Raw genomic sequence first — 14,585 nt, 5'->3', positions numbered from 1 at the left:
ACGATTTGGTACCTGATTACAATCAACTGTTAAGTATGTACCATGTTCCTAATTAATTTAAAAATAATGTGTTAATGAGCTAATTAGCATCCAGCTATGCCTCACGTGAAATATGTGTCCTATGAAAAACTATGGGAAAGACTAGTTCGGCTCTATTTTTCCATCACTATGTTTGAACCTTACTTTATCCAACTCAAATCAAGGCACCTGAAGGCGTCATGATCACCACAGTGGAATCCAAGACTGTGTTAACATGATGTCTTTGTTCATGTGCAGTCACTGGAAAATGTGCAGCAAATATAAACTGAGGGACTGTGTCACACACAGCCTCAAAAACAACTGTAAAATCGAGGATCTCAAGCCACAGTGCACATCTAAAAAGAGCTTATCTGAGGGGGCCACTTTATCATATGTCGCACATCCAATAATCTCATTCTGCAGGTTGTGGGACGACAAGCACTCTGAGGCTGGCTGGTATCTTTACTTTCTTCATGTAACAGAGGTTACATGAGGTCAGTGGGGCAAAACCAGCCCACAGAAAGGTTCGATCCTGACCATGCTGTGACCTTAAACAGTATGAAAAAAAAAAAAAAAAAGCAAAATGGCATCAGCATCTTAGCCATACCATGAGGGTGTTTGGGAAACTAGTGCTAAAGGCTGCAGAAGTCCTGTGTCATGTGAAGCGACAGTTTTTGTCGTGCTTTCCTGTTTCGCCTTGTAATGTGTATGGGAGTTTACACGTTCTCCCGGTGTGTCTGTGGTTTATCCGGTCCATTATGTACCAAACACATTTTTTTTGTGACCTGGAATAACATTTTGTGGTCTTACTGTTTATGTTTGAGACACCTGACACTCATCCTCTGCCATGTCATAAATACGCGCTGCATTTTACCGCTTGATCGGTTTCAAAGAACTGCCCCGTGTGGTGGGTGGATCTAATGCCTCATTGCAACATCATCTCCAGTTTGAATCTGGGCCTGGAGACCTTCCTGTTTGCATGTTCTCCCTTTGCATGCACAGCTTTTCTCCAAGTAGTCTGGATGTAGGGCAACCACTAATTTGAATGTCTCTGTTATCGCAAATGATAAAGTAAAGAAAAGAAAAAAAAGAAAGACATTTCTATACAAATATAGAACCATATATACATAACAATAAAAATATGTCCCATTATTTCATTAAACTGACAAGCCTGGTGGTCACGGATTCTCAATGTTTAATTCAACATCTAGCAGCTGAGGAAGCAAACATGGTAAAATGGCCACATATTTATCACATTTTGCGACTTTACATCAGGTGTCAGACTTGAGACCCAAGCTGCTTCCAGCTGAACGTCGGCGTCTCTGAGAGGTTGAGGCATCACTGCTGCTGCCTGCTTCACTGTGAGCCGAGGCCATGTGTGCATCCATCTCCTCATCTGACTCCGCTGTCCTCAGGGCCTCCCTGTACATACACACACATTTACGCCAGACGGTCATGTGACACAAAAACTGAGTCATCTGAATGTTTTTAGTCTAAAAAGTCATACAGAAGGAGGTCGATATTGTACATTAGTTTCAGGTTCTATGAGAGAGTTTTTTTGTCTTTACGTTGTATAAATAAAACTGACACAACTACAGCAGTGTGTCTATTTATATCACCTAGACTCCTGTGAAGGAAGCGCCTCGTTCTCAGGGACGTCAGAGTTGATTGGCTCCTCAATATGGTCGGACTGGCTCTGGCTTTGTCCTCGAGATGAACTCTCATCTGTCTGGGAAACAACAAAAAAGCTTGTTAAAGGAAAAGTTCAACTGTCTTTAACTGCTGATCATCCTCATACAGTACGCATGACTGTCCATTTATTTCAAACTCACAATATTAAGTTGGTAATAGTCACTGGGTACGTGGTTAAAAAGTTTTATACATTGAGGTCATTGAGATCAACATTGAGGTCAAGCTGGGGTTGGCTTTTAAGAGTTATTTTTCTTCACATGAAAACTACACTTTAAAGTTCTCATAATCACAAACACTGCTGTGTTTTGCTTTGGATATCTCTAACTTGCTTTAAAATAAACAAGGAACGTACTTTCACAAAATAGTTGATGACGTACATTGTGTTACAATAAATCTGCCATAGGATTTACAGTTATACCGTATACATCAACGTATCCCCTTTGCAAAAATGTAGGAAAAAAAAAATCTCATTAAAGTTCAAAAGTTTTATCGCTATAAACTCTGAAATTGGTTTGATAATGGAGAGTGTGACATTCAACAGCCTAATATTCTTACAAATGTTAGTCAGTACAGTGAAAAAAAAAGAGTTTTACTTTGTTGATCATATTCACCCATTTATACACACACACACACACACACACACACACGCACACACACACACACACACACACACACACACCAATAGACGCAGGTGCCATGCAAGGCACATCGTCCATCAGTTTGGAAAAATGTGTTGCTCAAAGACTGACATAGGATAAAGACAGACTGAGATGAGGGATTGAACCATCACGTTTTGGACCGACAGACGACCAGCTCTACCAACTGGAACTAAGGTCGCCCCATAAGGCATTCACATATAACGTCATACCTGCACAGCGGTGGAAACGTTTGTCCTGGCCTGTGTGGTGCTTCTTCTCTGGAGCTCCAGCAGCGCGTCATACTCACACTTCAGCTGATCAAAATCACCCTGAAGTGTTTTCAACTGGACAGTAAAGAATCACACACGTGAAACCTGCACATATAATAAGCCATGAATGATGCATAACCGTACTTTAAATATGTCAGGGATCACTAGCTCATTACAAAGTGAACATTTTTACCATTCTTCACAAAATTAACTTATTGCAATTTTGAGGCACAGGGAATAGTCTTTCAAATGGACTCTAATCTAGCAGCTCCAGTTGACGATTGTGACACGGAAATGTTGACAGTTTGGTGGTTCGAAGTCTGCAAAACTTTTTGAAAAAAAATTTCAAAAGTGGATAAAAATGACCTCAATGGAAAAGTGTCTGGAATTAAATGAAAAAGGATGGAATAGCTTCAATGGGTAAAACTTCTACGACAACTTAAAAGGTTTAAACTACTAAAGTGATTAAAAAGGGTTTATACTTTTATAATGTCTGAAATGGCTTAAATTTTAAAATAGCTAAAAAAAAAAAAAAAATAAAACAGCTACAATTGCTAAAACCACTAAAAATAGCCAAGAAATCGTAAAACCAGTATAAAAAACAACAACAACAACAAAAAACAACAACAGCAAAAAACAATCTTGAATTGGCTAAACAGTTACAGTCTGTAATAAAGTGTTGACTGGTTTTAATAATGGTTCAAATATTTTTTTTTAAACTCACAATTAGCTACATTTTCTTACTCTGACAAAAGTATATATATTGTGAAATTTATAACAAGCTGTGTTTTTTCCATTTTGAAGGTTCGATATGTTTACATGCTCCAGAGGAACTCTACTGAGTGGAAAATGAGGAAAAATTAGCCTTTGTGACGATGCAGGTTGTGGATGTCTCTCCTAACAGATGAGGTTGGCATGATCTGCACAGAGTTAGGATGGAGGTCCAGGTCTGCTGTGTGAGTTACCTGCAGCTGGATGTGCTTGTGAGTTTTCGCAAGCGTGTCCCAGTCGCGTCGTGGTACCACATCCCAGTACTCCGCCTTCATCCTGGTGAGCTCCTCCTGGGCTCTGCTCAGGTCTTTTCGACACACTTTAAGAGCCAGCTGAAGCTGCACCGAGTCGCCACAATATTCTTTATTCATCAGGGAGACAAATGATCGACTTATGTTATGCTTTTGATCTTTCTGTAATCTGAATCTTAACAAATTGGGGGGGAAAAATACAAAGAAAATTGTACACCTTTTAAATGTACACAAGCCTGATTTACAATTTCTTTGCAGTCTGAAAAATTGTCCTAATGCAATTGGGCATCAGATATTTTCTCTTAAAATGTAAAATCAGTGATGAATACGTATGATTCCTGCAGGGAAATAGTGATGCTGAATGAATAAATTGTTAATCTTTGAGTTTAAAACTGCTTGAGGTCTTTATCTACAGTTCCTAACAGCTACTTTTTTTTTTTATCAGACTGCTGTCAACACTTTCAAATTATTTTTTGCAACAAGGAACACCTTTCACCCAAACTGTACATGACTGACTGTACATGTGCCAATAGAGTAAAATGTACATGTAAAATATTTTTTCAAATTCTCTTTTCCATAAACGGAACTTGTTCTCATCCCATATCTGCACTGTTGGTAAATTCCCAACCAAAACCACAACACATCGTATTTTAATGAATGTTGTCATTGACTTCAAACATATTTAGTTCCAAACAGAATAATCCAGCAAAACCAACATCTGGATGATATTAACAGATATATTAAAAGATTCAAATGATTAAGTGGTGTAGAAGATGGCTGCATGATATTTATTTGAGAAACATACATTAGCATACATATTTATGGCTTTGTGTACATACATACATACACACATACATACATACATACATACATACATGCAGAATTTTACTATTACTATTTATTTTTTACTGAATTTTTTGAATTGTGGTTTTAATTACTTAGACAAGCAGATGTTTTTACAGGTATAAGAAAAAAATAGAACGCAAAATGGGAAACCTAAAGTGCAAAATTGCCAAACGTTGACTGATGTACCTGTATCTTTAACAGCAGGATCTTCCAACTCTTTCTTCCCTGGACTTCTCGTCAGGTCATTGAGCTGCCAGATCAACAACTTGCGGGCATCTCGCTCCTCACGGTACTGCAGGTAGACGCTGGACAACTCTGACTGCAGATGGTCCACCTTCAGAGGAACAGCACTTACTCAGCTGACTGCCAAAGCAGGAACAGACTCCTGACCAGAAGTCAATTTCTCAAAGACGTGCACTACATTACAAAAGGAGATAAACTACTTTACATGCAAGTTAAATACACAGGGTTTGATCTGTGAGTAAATAGACATTGTTGACAGTGACTTTCCAAGTATGTACCACTATCTGCGCAGCCTTTTCTTTCGCCCTCATGGCTTCAATCTCCTTCTGCAGTTGCTGCTTCTCCCGTTTCAAGGCAACAGCTTCGACCTGCTCCTCTTTCCAGCGAGCTTGGATCTTCTTGTCACATTCCTCTGTCAGCAGCCTCAGATGGGACCGCAGCGGTTCCAGCTCTCGGATTTGTTCCTGCTGATGCACTGACCACATGTACAAGACTATTGTGACACGACACATCTGAGTAGAATAACTAATCAATTACAGGATTGTAACAAAAGAAACTGTGGCGCTTTCATTATCACATTATGATTGCTGCATGTCATGACTATTATAATAATCCTAAAGATGTGACAAAGTGAAAATAGCTGATGAATCAAAACCTATTCTGAAAAAAATGGATAAAGAATATGAGCAAGTCACTATTATGAGTTTGCATAATGTCATAAGCAAAACATTTCCCAGACGTATAGTGTGTGTGCATGTACATGTGTGTGTCTCTATGCATGTGTGATTTTTTTCAAAACATAACTTTCAGCTGTATTTTATGTCATTAAAATTGGTCTATAAATAAAACATATTATTATTTAGCAAAAGCTGCGTGATGACATCAAGTCACACGATGTTCCAATTATACAGCATTATACAATGTCAAACTGTTATTTTAAGTATACATTGCATATACATTAATCAAAGAAACTGTAATGAACATTGTTTACTACAGGTACACTATATTCCAAATATCTATAATAACACCGTGTATCTCTAATATGCATTTACTGCATTCCATTCAGTGACCTCTGAACATAGTGTAAACAAGTTGAAGCTGTTTTTTGAATATATAAAATCAATGATTGATCAGAAAATACAGTAGGTACATGTTAAATATGCATTGCATAAAATTAACAAGACCACGGCAGCGTACTCAATAATTTACTGACTTAAACTGTTTTCATATTCCTTTTTGATGACAGATAGAAGAGGCTGGTAGGTTTTAAACGCTGTGATGAAGCAACCAAAGGCACGGCGGTACACCTGTAAACAAAGCACATTTAGAGAACATTATATTTGCATTTTTTTTTTTTTTATAGTTAGAGGGCTCTTTAAAAATGATACGAAAAACACTCAATTAAAATAAAGTGTTGCAACACTGAGCACCTGTAGCTTCAGTTCTTGGGGTTTTGGCTCAGTTGGACTTATAGTTTGAAGTTCCTTGTTCACGTAGCTCTCCAGCTGCATTAGGAGCTGGGGCTTTCTTCCAGAGCTTGCATGAATGTAACTGCTGCCTGTCCAACACAACTACACCATTCATTACACAAACATAACATACAGTGATAAGGACTTTGTAGTGACAGGGAAAGATGGAAACACATGTTATTTTTGATTTATTGGATCATCTTCACAACAGTGAAAACATTTCAGTTATTACTAACAACTCATGGGTTTGTTGTGAATAATAACATAACGTGCTACGTTGGACGAGCCATGTGTTAGCTCACCTTACTTGCTGCACTGATTGGGAGAGACACAGGACCAGGATTTATTCCTTCTTGTCCCTCCTGTGATGTCTGGGCAATGTACTTTTGTGCACCACTGTCAAATACGAATCAGAGCAAAAACATTAACAAAGCCAAGAAGAGTTTAACACAACAATGTCACGGGATTGTTATTATTCTGCAGAGCAATTTAATTCACTTGCCTTTGACTTTGTGGCGCTGTTATTAGAGGAAATTTGACATGTTTTTGTGGCAACATCCCTGTAGATTTTATTATGAGTAAACAATAACTTCACAAGCTCCAGATCTTCGGTAAATTAGTTGCGTTGTGTCCGTCTCGCTGAAAGCTTAAAGACTTGAAAGTTAGCGTCACAGTACACTGTAGCATAGTTTCCATGGCAACGAGGGGGGTGGGGTGGGGTGGGGGTGGGGGGGGGGCACGTTCGAGGACCCGCGTGTAGTAGTCTATAGCGCGCCTGACTAATTAAGTTATAAAAAAAAATTACAAAGCACAGAAATCAAACCTTAACCAGTGCGGTTAGTATATTGTTACAGTGTACAATAATCAGGATACAGGTGATGTGTACGGGGGAATTCCGTAATATTAAGAAATCAATAAAACTAAATTCGCAACATTTTCTTACTATGAACTCGTAATAGTCTTAAACTGAGTGTGACAATCGGACTGAGGCATTGCTGAATGTGATGGCCACACGTTTTGTTGTCCTGGAAACCATTTTCTTGAAAATGCCATCGATAAGCTTCAATTCGGAACATGAAAAAATATTCACGTGTTCTTTCATGGGATTCGAATATAAACTGTGATGTGGAGAAAAGTTTGCTGGCTTCAAACTGCATTTCCCAGAAGCCTGAGCAAGCGGAGGGGCACTGGAGCCGTGTAGTCGCTTCCAGACGCGTCAGCGTGGAGCGGGCGGCCAGGCGGACTACAGTACCCACACGGCCCTGCTTCCAGCCTACTGTACGGTCTGCTGCTGCTGCTTATCCGGGGATGTCACACCGCTGCTATTTTCTCCCCTCAGTCCCTCTCACTCCAGCGGACTGACACGGGGCTCTGGATAGAGACAGTCGAACAATAAGAAGCACTAGAAGAAGACGGGAGGCCTTGAAGATGGCAGAGCTCGGAGCGGGAAGCCTGCCTTTAGGGGATCCTGCCTTTAACTACCAGGAGCAGGAGCTGAGCGAGCGGCTCAAGCGTCTGTACCCGGCTGTGAACGAGGAAGAGACCCCTCTGCCTCGATCCTGGAGCCCCAAGGATAAATACAGCTACATCGGGCTGTCACAGAACAACCTGCGGGTGCATTACAAAGGTCAGAGAGCTGCCTCAAAAAAGAGAGAGAGGGGGTTGGGGGGGATTAAATCTGTCACTGTTATTACGGGAGGGGGGGGGGGGGGTATATTTCTCACACACCACATACACACTGTGTGTGTGCGCGTGCGTGCGTGCGTGTGCAGTCCTGGTAAATCTAGTCTGAGCTGCCTCTCCTGTCCTGTAACCTCGCTTTGTCTCACCACCGAGCTCAGGAAGGATCCAAACGACTGACAGTTGAACTCGCTCACCGCTGACAGTTGCTGTTATTGTCACCACTCCTGGACATTTTTCCTTTCACCTTCACCATCGCGGCTCTCTCTCTCCCTCCCCTTTGTTTATTTATGGCGTTATTTGTTGTGTTGCAGTACAGCTGGCTGCGCATCTCCACTGTTTACGACGCGCAGCTAACAACTGGTGGCATTTAACGAAAGGCTAACGAACCAGTCCGACGCGAATACAGGAGCCGCTCGCCTCCGAGCTAACGTGCTAACGTTAGCTTCACTTTAGCTGGTCCCTGTGACTGGAAACTGTGTGGCACAAACAGGCTGACGAGCACACGCCGAACTTAACATTTCACAACGCATCACGTCACATTGACACGGGAATTGTTTGTTTTCACGACAAAAATAAGAGTTAAAATGGCATTGTTGTGTTATTCCCCCCCCCCCCCCCCCCCCCATCTCTCTCTCTCGCGTGATTTCAGTGCTCTTGGAAGTCTTTTTTTTTTTTTCCCAGAAATTTGTTTTTCTTTCTCCGGTCGACATGTTCAAACTCTTATTCGGATCTGTCTGCTTCGAGCATAACAACAGCCTCAGGTCCAAATCTCTGGCAGGCAGCAGCTGCAGTGACACACAGGGCCTTCTTTCTGAGCTACATCAGGCCAAAAACCTACTAGATCTGCTGCAAAAACACTTGAGACAGACACATCCATATTTGCTCTACCGTTCCATTTAATATACCAGACGGATGAATGCAAAAACAGTGACGTGAACCCACTTGCAGAAATGTATTTCCAGACCCTGCAATGTCTAACCTTTTGCAATAGCTTTATAGACTGCATTCACCACCTTGTGCCAGTGTTGCTCTTATTTGTAGGTGTATGTTTTTTTTAAGTGAGGGCTGATTTGTACCTGTGAAAGTGCCTGAGGGCCAACATCTCCTCATTACAGAATTTGAAACAGTTGAAATTATTAACATATGAATACTTATAGGTACAAGCCAGCCATGGATGAGCAAGAGGGGTTTAATTGGCTTTTGAAGGTTTGGTGAAACACCAAAAGCCATTGAGGCACAAGTCCAGGGGGGTTTCAGAGGGGACTTTTCCAAAATTTAGGAATAAAAGATTTCCTTTCTGACAGCTATTGGTCATATTCCTCCCAGATCTGTGGGATCTGATCATGCAGAGACACAAGTCCAAATCTGTCCCCAATTGGTTCAAGGAAGTTTGAAATACATTTTGTGGAGTGACAAATATTTGCCTGTGACGGCAATCATGTTTTAAAAAGTTCAAACCTGGGTGTGACTTAAAGTTTACTACCACCAACTAATAAATCCTTTCTGTAAAATGTTGAGTTCAGTTAATGCAGAGGCAGAATGTTTTGAGTCTTCCGAAAAAAACAACCAAAATCACTGTGGCAGACCTTTGGAATCAAGATATTCAAGAAGCAGGAGGTTGATATAAAAATATTTCAGAATTTTTAAGGATACATTTCTAGCTGGGAATCAACCGGTTACAATCTGTGTGCTTTGAGTATAACAGCCTCATGTCCAAACGTCCAGCAGGAGCTTCTCGATATCATTTATTTATTTTTAATCTGTACCATATCCTTGATGGTCTAACATTTATCTTGATACCACCAGTTTCGGAATTGGTATCCAATTAATGGTCCGACACGAACCCTGTCTGAATAAATGAACAGGCTAATTTTAATTTCTAATCATTAACAATGTTACTTGTATAATAAATAAACTTGATCTCACCGGCATGGTCTACTCAGTTAACCATTTTCTTATAAATCGAACAGCATCAGATCCACACTTCAGTAAGGTTTGGTGAAATTGCCAACGGCAATATGATGCACCTTTTAGCTGATTAAAATACGTAAGTGCTGGTAGATTCAGGTCCACTTGCTTTGGAAGTCTTTTCTGGAAGCAACCGGTTCATTTCGTTCTGATCTGTGCAGCAGCTGCTGTGAGACCGTTTTGGCTTTCCAAGTCACATTAGGCCAAATCCACTGATCTGGTAATAAATCTGGTGTTCCTCCAGCAGATTTTCAAAACAAATTCCTAGCATGTCCATGATATTCTGACCATCAAGTATCTGTATTCAAAGTCACACCATTTTTTTTGTGTGTCTTCAAAAGCTGCAAAAAAATGCTGTCAAACAATTTGGACTATATTGTTAGAGAAACAGGAAATTTTGACTCTTTCACCAAAACAGCCCATAATGGCTTTTTATTTAAGTAATTCCATTTTGTCGTACTGACTTTTACTACTCAGATTTACGGCATAAATATTCAAAGTGATATTCACTGTCATTGTTTCACTTTTGAATTGAACCCAACCGCTACACTTTGCAGATGACATCAGGACTACTTAAAAAGTATAATTTCGCTGGCCTCCAGCCCACCATTTCCACAATAGTGTGTTTGTTTGGTGTCCGTATCGGTAACAGTGCGTGCACTGTCGCATAATAGAGAAGCATCCAACCACTTTATGGGAGCATTGTCGGGCTGAGGAGGCCAATATGCATGTGGTCATAAACTCTGCTAAGGAAGACAATAAACGAGCTGAGGCAGGAGCATTAAAGCGGTGGTAAACCTTGTAATGAGGATGCGCAAATTTGGGGTTTCCGAAAACACTTTTAAGTTCAACAAATGAAATATCAGTTTGTTTAATTTAAAAAAAATTTTTTTTTTTAAGTAACTCACTTTCCACTCTTGCCAATGCTTTCTCATGTGGATTTTTCCATTGTATTTTATTTGAGCGTGAAACAACATGAGGTGGCTCTGTTGTCATTTGTGCTGTATGAGTGCATTTCATTGATTTAACACCTTAGACTAACTACATCTAGGTACGTGTCGACAAGAACACACACATTTTTTGAAAATACAAATTTTTTCTGAAATGCTGCTCCAAAGCTACAAATCATAGTCTGTGTGATCATTAAAAAATGTAGAAGCAGCAGATGATGTTTTTTTTTTTTAATGTTATTTATAGTGACTCTATGAAGTCACAGTATTGAGAAAATATTCAACAACAACAACTTTGGGCAAAATCTTTTGAGTTTTGTGGCATTGCAATAGATGCCCTTTAAAACACGGGTTCTTCGCTTGTTTTGAGGTTGTCGGCATTAGTAGAGTTGCACCGACAAAGCTGGGAAGCTTTGGCAACATTTGGCCTTGACTACATTTTCACCAACTTGAAATTAGTGAGGGGATCTGCGGTCTGACCGAGAGGCAGTCTGGATTCTACTTCTGTGTAAGTTTACATGATGAACACGAATAATCTGTTAAAAGGGTCTGGGATGTTTTTAATGTTTTAGTAATTTAAGATTGTAGTAGAAAGAACATGTAAATATGAGAATAGAGGGACTGTTGGCGACGCTTGTTTTGTAAGTTTTTAAACAATGTGTGAACTTTTTTTTTAAAGTCTCCATTCACATCCAGAGTATGTGCCTGGAGTACAACAACAACACCCGGGGTCTGATCAGCAGCAGCTGTGAGACGCGAGGCCTCTAGCCCCGCCTGCTACATTAGGCCAAATGTACCGATCTTGTCGTAAATCTAGCGTATCGACGTTTTCACAATAACAGCAACTGGCCGGCGGAGTCAATCCTTTACATGGACGGATAAAAGCTGTGGGGCAGGGCTTTTAGTCAACCCGGCTTTATCCACGTCCTAAATCAAAACAAGGTGACATCTACCCGGAGACCCTTCCTTGTAGCCGTCCGGCCTTCCCCCTCCCTCCCTCGCTCTGCTGTTCTCCGTCAGGGCAGACCCTTCTGTAACAGGAAAGCTGGTGCTGGATCTCCGGCTGTGCGAAATCTCCATAAATGCACCGCGAGGCCACATCGGGCCTTCCTGCTGCCTGCTTACATCAGCGCCGAGTATGGGAGGATACAGGCAGGCTGTGTTGCCTGCTCCTCTTTGGCAAACATGTAGTGGCGTTCCTACAGTTTTTGCAAATGGCAAGCGAGGATTTTTATTTATTTAAATCCAAGCCGGCAGGCAGATAGCCAGATATAACCCACGGATCATTTAATGCATAATTGATCAGATCTTGGCTGAAGGGACATTGGTCGGACTGAATATAAACCTTTTTTTTTTTTTTCTCTCTCTCCCTTGTAATTGATTGTAATTATCTATTTTATGACTGTGAAAATCATTTAACACTAGGCATGTTCCTGGCATGCAGAATCCCTGTCAGTGAAACAAAAGATTTCATTGAGATTAGTTGACTGGTTCAAAAAAGGGAAAACGTGTATAAAATGGTAGACGTTTAGCACAATTACAGGAAGTGTGTCACACTCGCCATTTGAACCTGTTGGCATTAGCAGTTTGTGTCCCAGCACAGTTTATATAAGCTCAAACTATCCCATTACCTTCCCGAAGCTTTTAACCTGGAGACAGCGTCTCCAGGTAAATGATAGCTTGAGTAGCTTCAGTGTGTCTCGCCAGCACTGCTAGCAGCAGCAGTTATTCCCTTCAGGATAATATTTCAAATCTAAATGCCTGAGTTGAACAATTGTGCATTGCTGCCTGACAACATGCTACATTATTTTCATTTTTCAGACCTGGTGGCTTTCTAGCACTGATTAGTGGCAGATGGCTGTATGAGCATTAAGCAGCCTTGTACGTGAACAAAACAGTAATTTATGTAACTCTTGAGATTTTCTGGTGCTGACTCGTGAGAGGAAAGATGATTAATTGTTGAGCTGACGAATCACGCACACCCCTAATAAGTAAAGATTCAGATTCATTCAAAATCCAGATTTGGAAGGTAGATAACCAGATATAGACATTCCATTCATAATTGATCAGAGCAGTGGTCAGAGTGGATAAAAGCCATCTTGTTTTATAGTTTTCATGATCTTTTTTTTTTTTTAATGATTGCTGTTATGAAACAGTGAAGTTTGATGTTGTTTCATCTATCCTTTCTGTGTAATCAAGTGTTTCGCATCACGACATGACGTACAACCAAAAACGAGTGGCGTCTTTTCATGTTCAGGTTATGTAGGACATTCAGTTTTTATGTGTACAGATTAAGTTGTACTGCACAATTATTCAGGGATGACATATATATAGGTCTATTCTGGATTGTGAAGGATCTTCTTCTTCTTCTTTCTTAATTTTATTTCCAGCTCCTGCTCTCTTCCTTCACCCTTGTGGTTTGGATGCTATTTCGACCAGTGTGCCAATTTTCTATGTTCAAGGCCGCAGAGCGTCTATCTCGTCCTGATGTGCCCCGACACACATTAATTTGTTGGGTCCCTACCTCAATATACAAACGTAAACAAACACGAGAGCACATTTATACAGACATGGCTCAATGGCGATGAATAGAGCAAGCTGATGACGCTCTTTCTTTCACAAAAACTTTCCCGATGCCCCCAAGGAACATTGCGCCTTATTTCGAGGCAAAAATGACATAATATTTAACTTGTAAATGACAAAGAGTTCGACACACATTGAGAGCAAATAGATAACATGTTTAAATATGAGAATGTTTGACTGGATTTAATTTTAGTGGCTTCAATAATATAGTGCATTTTCACGAGTTACTCATTATCAATGCACACTGTTGTTCATCTTCACTCATTCATACACACAATGGTGATGGGTGCCATGCAAAGTGCTCGACCTCTATTGGAAGCATTATGCAGCCTTTCCAAGGCACTTCATATAGAGAGGGACAGATAGGGAATTGAAGACTGCATTTGTAGTCATTTACTTTAAGCTGTTTGTTTTTTTTTTCTTTCCTTTTAGCAGTTTTTAACAACTATTACCCATCTGGAATGGTTTTTCCTGTATGTATTTTGAGATTAATACTCATCTGAAAATGACTCCGGTGTGTAAATATAAGTTTCTAACTAAAACGGCTGAAGTGCCACAGACCGCAGACCTCTGGTATAGAAGGTAAAGCAAATAACTTGATTTATATAGTACCATTCATATATAAAATTCACGTCAAAGGGCTTCTCAAGTTAAAAAGTAGAGGGGAAAAATAAATTGAATATTAAAAGAGAAGAAGATTTTAAAATAGACTGAAGAGAAATAACTGAAGAGACAAATGAAGAGAATAATGTCACAATTTCAAATCGAGTTGAAACTAAATTAAATGGAACAATGAATTATGATTAAAAAGACAACATAATGGTTTAAGAGAATATTTTTCCAAATCAAAAGCTTATCAGCGGCTTTTGTTTTTAAACTGACAACAGGTGGTTGAGTGGTCAAGTTGGAAACATCATATTTTTGATGCATAAAGCAAGAGAAATTTTCATCTCGGAGGAAAATGTGTTAAAATAGTTACTTGGAGTGTAAAGTTGTGAATAATCTTATTATAATAAAGATTTCTTGACTAAATCTTTGGTGTAATGGGGACATGAAATACAAAAATGTTTTTTATAAACTAAATAGATTAAGTGAATTAAATATCGCTTTTGCCATTTGTTTCACATAGTCTTTTTAAACTGTCATGAAAAGCACACTATTATTGTCGGATCCTTGCTACGTGCAGGTATCGACATTGAAGCTA

General features: G+C 39.8%; 2 protein-coding genes across 2 annotated transcripts in view; one reads left to right on the top strand and one right to left on the bottom strand.

The window, feature by feature from the left end:
* Nucleotides 1-1,289: 1,289 nt before the first annotated feature.
* Nucleotides 1,290-6,589, bottom strand: tsnaxip1 (translin-associated factor X interacting protein 1; the record flags this gene model as incomplete). The annotated part of the gene is made up of 9 exons (XM_080504767.1): nt 6,500-6,589; nt 6,159-6,299; nt 5,942-6,035; nt 5,007-5,203; nt 4,672-4,819; nt 3,583-3,749; nt 2,579-2,692; nt 1,638-1,747; nt 1,290-1,440 (listed from the first exon to the last, which is right to left on the bottom strand). The coding sequence occupies exons 2-9, from the start codon at nt 6,237-6,239 to the stop codon at nt 1,290-1,292; spliced, it is 1,062 nt and encodes a 353-aa protein (XP_080360893.1). The 5' UTR covers nt 6,240-6,299; nt 6,500-6,589.
* A 128-nt stretch (nt 6,590-6,717) lies between these two features.
* Nucleotides 6,718-14,585, top strand: part of ranbp10 (RAN binding protein 10) — a 44,728-nt gene continuing 36,860 nt past the window's right edge. Inside the window, exon 1 of the mRNA XM_080505084.1 lies at nt 6,718-7,824. Within this exon, the coding sequence (XP_080361210.1) occupies nt 7,626-7,824 (199 nt within the window). The 5' untranslated portion in view covers nt 6,718-7,625. The remainder of the gene's footprint in view (nt 7,825-14,585) is intronic.

Source organism: Blennius ocellaris (genome assembly GCF_963422515.1).
Source record: "Blennius ocellaris genome assembly, chromosome: 11".
Taxonomy (NCBI): Eukaryota; Metazoa; Chordata; class Actinopteri; order Blenniiformes; family Blenniidae; genus Blennius; species Blennius ocellaris.
The sequence above is the reverse complement of the archived record's forward strand: the minus strand, read 5'-3'. Positions and strand labels throughout refer to the sequence as shown.